Genomic DNA, 7,425 nt, shown 5'->3' with positions numbered 1-7,425 from the left:
TCTGTCAGAGATACATAGTATAATACTGGCTTTTCGCAAGTGTTAACATGGATTTTGTATGTGTGGTGTTAAAGTAACTTTGTTATAAAGATACAGTTTTTATTTCTGTTGTTAAATAAGCTCAGTAATAGCTGATTAGCTCTGTAGTTCTGATAACAGCAGAAATAGCTGATGTAAGTGTGCTTAAAAAAACCTGCTTGGATGGGATAACATCCAATGAACGCCTGCACAGATCTGCCAACTGTCAGCACTCACCCTCTGAAGAAAATATGGACCATATTTTGGACCAAAATATGGACAGTTATGGACCAAAGCCCATGACTGGAGTGAAATAGGAGTCTCCTCCAGCCAGGTCTCATAAGCTCTTGGAGATCTCTTTCACACCCAAGACAGCTCAGCTGCCTCAGAAGGCATAAAAGCAGCAGGATGGCTTCTGTGGTAGTGTTGGAAACAAAAAGTTTTGATAAAAGGCAAAATAACAAAACTCTTTACAGAGAAAAACCTGGTGCAAGAGGTTTTTGCTCCTGGCAAAACACCTCACAAAAGCCATTAGTTTCTTTGTTCTCTTCTTTTTCTAGTAAATTGCTCTTGGGACTTTTTGGCTCCAGTCCAATTGGCCATCCATAAGTTGAGGTGAAGTCCCCCAGGTCCTATGAGATGTCTTTTTCACTATTTGAGGGAAGAAACTCCTGAGTTTATTTCCCTTTTGAGGAGACAACGGATAGTTTTGTCACTCCATCAACAGAGGGCACATTCCTGTACTGGATGTGATAAGAAGGGACCAAAACCACAGCCGAGGAATGTGCATGCTCTAAAAAGGTGGACCCGAGGAGGAGCCATGCTAAACAGTTCTTGGAACATGTAAATTAGTTTGGGGAACGTTTACCATGGGGGAAAGTTTACAAATAATTGTTTGTGAATATGCAACAGCTGATGCAATAGAAATGGTAAATGAAGGGTGTTTCCAAAATAGCAGGTGTGCTTCATGGCTGAGTGCCACACGATGCACCCGGCCATAATAACCTATGCTCCATGCTGCTATTGTCCTTTATTAAACTTTTTAAATTTTCACATGTGAAAAATGTGTATTTTGTGATTGGTTTTTTGCAAATATTAAAATTAATATTATATGTGTTATGTTAGAAAGTTATGTTGTATTAATTTTCTTTAGTAGTCTGTTAAATATAGTTTTAGATTATAACATAATGTTAAAATAGAAACTATGCTATGTAAAATACTTTTTTTAAAGAGAGGAATGAGGTACTCCCACTGAGATAGCAGGCACAGGACTCCTAAATCTTTCAGAGAAAGAGAATTTATTGCTCTCCTATCAGAAGAAACTAACTTCTTCCTGCCTCACTCAGTCCTGAAAATGCCATCAGGATTAAGAGGAAGAAGCTGACCCTGCCCAGACAGAATCCTGTATTTGAATGGAATTTATGCATCATGTATGAGGTGTATGATTATGCAACAAGTTATTGTTTTTAAGGGTTAATCCTCTGTTAACATGTGTCCTTTTTCAGACTTATTTTGCCCAGAAAAAGGTACCCGGATGTCTGTAACTCTTTGTTTTTATTGTCTCCTATTGTCCTAAATCCAAATTGTCCAAAATTTTTATTACTCTAATTATATTGCTATTTTTGCAATCATTTTATTACTATTAAACTTTTAAAATTTTGGAAACAAGTGATTGGTGTTTTTCACACACAGGAGAGTGAATGTGTTTTTTACAAGAAATCCCCAGACTCTTGTTGTGTTCTCTGAAGCTCAGTGTCCTCTGACCTTGGCTGTCAAATGGAAAACACTGAAAGCATTTTACAGGAAACCACTCCTGAAATATTCTCTTGAGCCTTGCCCCACGTTGGTGGGAGGTTTCTCCGTTTCTTACCGTAATTTGCTTTCCTCTGCTTCCCTCACATCCAGAGCCACTGGAACTGCCTGCTAGTGAAACTCAAAAATTTTCTTAGATACTTGCTATTTAAAATATGCACTGTCCCATTTCCCTGTTTATTGTTATCTAATAGCTATAAAATTGGTTATCACAAATCCCCTGTCTTTGCTGGTAGCACAGTTACACAAAGATCATGGGTAAAATGGCTTGAAATTAAAAAAAATATTCAGGCATCTTTATTTTCCTGGGTTTAGCTGTTTGAATGTTCTTTATTTTTACCAAACATTTTTGTTGTTACAGTCACCATCATTTTTAGACCAATTTTCAATGATCTTGCTGAAGTTTTGTCATGTATTAGTGCATTTTAAGGTCAGGAAAGGCAATTTTCATGAGCAACAGGACAGATTTCTTGATAACTCTCAGCAGCCCATAGGTAAATGAATTTTTCAGCACTTATAACTCTGGCTGACTTTTATTTCCTCAGGGATCATCTAAATTACCATCCATTCTGGCCAGAATTGCTGCTGCAAATCAGAATAGGAAAAAAACAATTTAATGGCTGTGAACCTCAGCAATTGTTTGTGGAAGGCCAGGGATTAGAGAATGTGTTTCAAAAGGTTCTGTTCTCTACTCCAAAAAGGTGCATTTTACTACTTGTGCAGGTGTTCCTCCTGCAGTGAAAAAGTTGTCTGAATTCTGCAAAGAATTTTTTTGGTTTTAAGTTCTCTCTCTGCATTTTGCCTTATTTCTCCTAGATTTAAGATTCCTAATTGCAATTTTTCCTGAGTGCAACTTGAAACCAAAGTCAATTAATATCTGAACCTTGCATGATACACTGATACAGCCTGAATTCAAGTTTATTCCTTTAGCACATTTCCCCAATGTACTAAAATTCAGATATATTAGGGCTTCATTTAATATTGAATCCTTTAAATGCAATTAAGAAACTGTTCAGAATGTGGGAAATTCAGCAGCATAACAAAATGAATGAGAGGAATTTCTTTTTTCTTTGAAACATCAAAGCCAGCCCAGCTTTCAGTTGTGCTTCAACATCTTCTTGGTCTCTTTTCCAATACCAAATATTAAATTATTTTGTTTTTCTCCTGAAATATTTGGCAGCAAGATTTATAAAATACAATTAAATATAAAGGATAGAAAAGGTAAACATATTTCATGTATAATCAACTTAATTCTGCAAGTCTAGAAACAGCAACCCACCCTTCTGGAACAGATGATGACAGTATATTGAGCATGGGAACTCTTTTGGGACATAAAAAAATCTACCTTTTTTCCCAGAAAAGTTAATGTACAGTTAATATAAGCATGATATCAAAGAGATACAGTAGGATACACAGTAAAACTTAACATTTGATGAAAAGTTTGTGCTTTGGAGGAAGCTATAAATAAATAGGGGAGTTTTTTTAAACAGGTGCAAGTTCTTTCTTTGACTGTGCAAAGTACCTCCACTTGCAAATCTCACTTCACAAGCAATGTGTTTCATGGAGTAAGTTGAAAGAGAAAAATGGTTTTGGCCAATGACAGAAATGTGATTTCTTCCTTTTGTGTAGCTGAATAATTTATAATCACTGAGGAGGTTTCTGTGATGGAAGTGGTGGTCTCAAATGGTAAAAGTTGACAACAGTGTAACAGTTCATGTACTGACCTTGAGTTTTTCAGATTCTTGACCTGAAGTTGCTCTTTAAATGTGTTTAAACTATTAAATGCACATTTCCCACTTTTACAGATTACAGTTTGCCAAAGTCTTTCACTGTACCCATCCTTTGGAACAAGAACATTTTGTTGGGTCAAAATCCTGAGCTGCACTTGAGCTCCAAAACCCCAGACCAGCATCAATGAATGTGAAGGATCTTTTTAAAAGTCTTCTTGAAATTCTGGTTGCAGAGAGGGTAGAGGAACGGGTTCAAGGTGGAGTTGATGTAGCCCAGCCATATGGTGGCCCTGTGCAGCTCTGAGAGCTGCTTGTGGTCGTGGAAGGTTATCACCATGAAGAGCACGAAGTAGGGGATCCAGCAGAGCATGAAGGCTGCCATGATCACCCCCAGCTGCCTGGCTGCCTTCCTCTCCCTGTTCCCGTGCCAGTGGATGCTCCTGGAGTGCCCGTGCAGGGTGTGCCAGGTTTTCCTCAGGAATGCCATTCCCCTCGAGTCCCTGCGCTCCGTCCTCCCCTGAGGACAGCAGGCTCCTCTGGGGCTGGCCTCTGCCACCTCAGTGAAGGTGTGGTGGTCTGATGCCCCGCTGGAGTCACTGTCCTGGCAGCCGGGCTGCTCCTCATTCCCAGGGTTTTCCGTGGCACACACCCCCCTCTTCCCTGCTTTATCCACGCCAGGCTCAGCCTCGGCTGTGCTGAGAGAGAAGCAGCTCCAGTTCAGGACTTTCCCATTACTCAGGGCCTTTGAAGCCCTGTCAGGATGGCTGAAACAAAGCTCTGCCTCCACTTTATGGGGCTCTGGAGAGCTTTTCTTTTCTGCACCGGGGGTGTTCCCACCTACGACTTGCTCCTGGAGGCAGATATTTTTCCCATCCTTCGTCTTGGTCTGAGGAGTGGTGGCCTTTTCTGCGGAGCACCAGTAGGAGCCATTGCTGAGCTCTCTGTGCTGGCAGTGCTTTCGAACAGTGCTGAAGATTCTGCAGTAGAACCACAGCATCAGCAGCGAGGGCAGGTAGAAGTTGAGGATGGCCGCCAGCACTTTGAACCAGGTCACCTCGAAGAACTCCGTCTCACACTTGCTCCCCTGCACCGTCCTGTGCCCGTTGTTGGCAAAGACGTGCCAGCCCAGGATGGGGATGAGCCAGGTGAAGGAGAGCAGCCAGACCCCCAGGATGAGCAGCGAGGCCCTCATCTTGGTGCGGTACTTGAGGTACCGGAGCGGCTGCTGCACCGAGCGGTACCGGTCCATGCACAGGATGAAGAGGTTGAAAATGGAGGCCGTGCTGGCCACGTAATCCATGGAGAGCCAGAACAAGCAGGCTGCCAGCCCCAGGGGCCACTGGGGGCTCAGCAGGTCCACGATGTTGAGGGGCATGACGGCCGCCCCCACGATCAGGTCGGCGATGGAGAGGCTCACGATGTATAAATTACCCACGGTCTGCAGCTTCTTCTCCGTCCTCACGGCACACAGCACCAGGATGTTCATGACAATGGTGATCAGGGAGATGCTGCCCAGGAACAGGCCTAGGAGGGCTCGGGGAGCGCTGCTGGAGGCCTCTGTTGTGTTGTTGGACATCTTTTTGGTGAGGGAGAAGCGGAGTGGGCGTCCAGGCCTTGGGCGTTCAGTCATGGTTTGCACTCCTGGCTGAAAAAGTGTTGGGCTGCTTGGGGATTTTTATTTCCACAACTAGAGGAAAGGAAAAAAACCAACTCAGTCACTGCAGTAATAAGATAATAAAGCTAATTTGTGCCTCAGCTTAGCACTGTCCCTTTTAGGGCTTTCCTAAAAAACAAATTTTTAAGACATTTTACATGTTGAGTTTGCTGTGTCTCTTGGATGAGGTGAAAGATGAGGAATCTGACTCCATGTTCTCAGAAGGGTGATTTATTATTATATGTTATTTATAATATATTAAAGAAATGCTACACTAAAATTATACTAAAGAATAGAGAAAGGATACAGACAGAAGGTTACAAAGGATGATGATGAAAACTCATGGCTCCTTCCAGAGTCTGACACAGCCAGAGAGTGATTTGTCATTAAGTCAAAACAATTCACATTAAACCAATCTAACAATCACCTGTTTGATAAACAATCTCCAACCACATTCCAAAGCAGCAAAACACAGGAGAAGCAAATGAGATAATATTTTTTTTTTTTTTTTTTTTTTCTGAGGCTTCCTAGCTTCCCAGGAAAGAAATCCTGGTGAAAGGATTTTTCAGAAAATATGACAGTGACATTTACATGCAGGTGATTTGTGTTCTAGGAAACCCCACTAACCAATCCCAAACAGTTTTCATAGAGTTTCATCTCTTTCTGATCCCTCAATCTGAAGAAGAAATTTAATTCCTCACAGTTTTAATTCATCATATCTCATTAAACAGCTGATTTTGAACCATAACATAAGCTCCATATTGGCAAACCAATTTAAAATATGCTAGTAAAAAGCAACATTTACATATTTTGTACTAAATAATTTAAACAAGCCAGTGCTTATTTACAGCCTCCAACAGTTTGGGAATCCAGCAGTTGGCAGTCAGTAGGCAGTCGTTCAAATTATAGGTAATGAGTAATCTCTTCCTACACAATTTAGGCTCACAGAGATTTCAAACACTTAAAGATGCCAGGCCTGTTTGAGATCAAATGCAGAATATTAGGATTTTTCAGGATTAATAAGCATCTTCTGCTTCCCAACTGCTAACTTCATGTATTGATTCACAGTGCAGGATCGATTAATGATATTTTAGATCTTGGAGCAAATGATAAGTGACCAAATTCTGCCTCCTATCCATTGATGAAAAATGTCTGTGAGGGTGACACACATTCTATGCCATTTTATAGCTTGTCTGAGCTTTTGTTCTGGTAAATCTCTTCAAGCAATAAGGAAGGAAATTGAGACTGTGCATATATTTGCTCAAATTATTTACACAACTAGCATTGAGGTATGCATGGGATTTCTCACCCTCATAACTCCAAACGTGTCCAGAGCAACACAATGCAGCAGGTTGTTCAATAATCAGCATTTCCTATTGAAACTCAGTGATGCAATACTTCATTTAACTTTATCCCTTTTATTCCAGTAATCAGAGTTTGAGCTCAAATGATTTGTGCTGCCTTGTGAGAGGTCAAATTCCTTCTTGCCTGGGTTTTACTCACAGGTGGGTGTTGGGAGAGGAGCTGTGTCCTTGGTGCCAGCAGCATCCATAGGCAGAGGAGACAGGAGTACCTGGGGAGTGCTGTGATCCTGGATTCCTTCAGGCTCTGCCTGGACAATTCCTCTGAGGCAGCTGCTCACAGCTCACGGAGCATATCCTGAGAACGAGGACAGAAATTATTCCATGAGTGTTGAGGACAGAAATTATTCCATGGATGGAGTCATTTCTGCGAACAGGAATTGCTGGACAGGAGCCATTGCTGAGGACAGAAATGATTCCATGGACGCTGAGGATCGAAATTATTCCGTCGATGTTGAGGACAGAAATGACTCCATGGATGTTGGAGACAGAAACTGCTCCAAGGATGTTGAGGACAGAAATTATTCCATGGATGCTGAGGACAGAAATTATTCCATGGATGCTGAGGGCAGAAATGATTCCATGGATGTTGAGGACAGAAATGATTCCATGGATGTTGAGGGCAGAAACTGCTCCATGGATGCTGAGGACAGAAATTACTCCATGGATGATGAGGACAGAAACTGCTCCATGGATGATGAGGACAGAAATGATTCCATGGATGTCGAGGATAGGAATGACTCCATGGAAGCTGAGGACAGGAATTATTCCATGGAAATTAAACCAGCATGTCTGGAAAGTGGTTACATCCCAGTCTGTGTCTTTGTCTCCAGCTCTTCAGGTGTGTTTA

At 41.7% G+C, this 7,425-nt stretch overlaps 1 protein-coding gene across 1 annotated transcript; it reads right to left on the bottom strand.

Annotated features, from left to right (window-relative positions):
- Nucleotides 1-2,126: 2,126 nt before the first annotated feature.
- Nucleotides 2,127-6,868, bottom strand: HRH1 (histamine receptor H1). The gene is made up of 2 exons (XM_059480120.1): nt 6,718-6,868; nt 2,127-5,247 (listed from the first exon to the last, which is right to left on the bottom strand). The coding sequence occupies exon 2, from the start codon at nt 5,188-5,190 to the stop codon at nt 3,742-3,744; it is 1,449 nt and encodes a 482-aa protein (XP_059336103.1). The 5' UTR covers nt 5,191-5,247; nt 6,718-6,868; the 3' UTR covers nt 2,127-3,741.
- Between the last annotated feature and the right edge of the window lie 557 nt (nt 6,869-7,425).

Source organism: Ammospiza nelsoni, chromosome 11 (genome assembly GCF_027579445.1).
Source record: "Ammospiza nelsoni isolate bAmmNel1 chromosome 11, bAmmNel1.pri, whole genome shotgun sequence".
NCBI classification, from domain to species: domain Eukaryota; kingdom Metazoa; phylum Chordata; class Aves; order Passeriformes; family Passerellidae; genus Ammospiza; species Ammospiza nelsoni.
Note: the sequence above shows the minus strand (reverse complement) of the source record. Positions and strands in the feature narration are given on the sequence as shown.

Excerpts from the sequence above, each read along its gene's own strand:
- HRH1 (XM_059480120.1), bottom strand. The coding sequence starts at position 5,190 with ATGACTGAACGCCCAAGGCCTGGACGCCCACTCCGCTTCTCCCTCACC.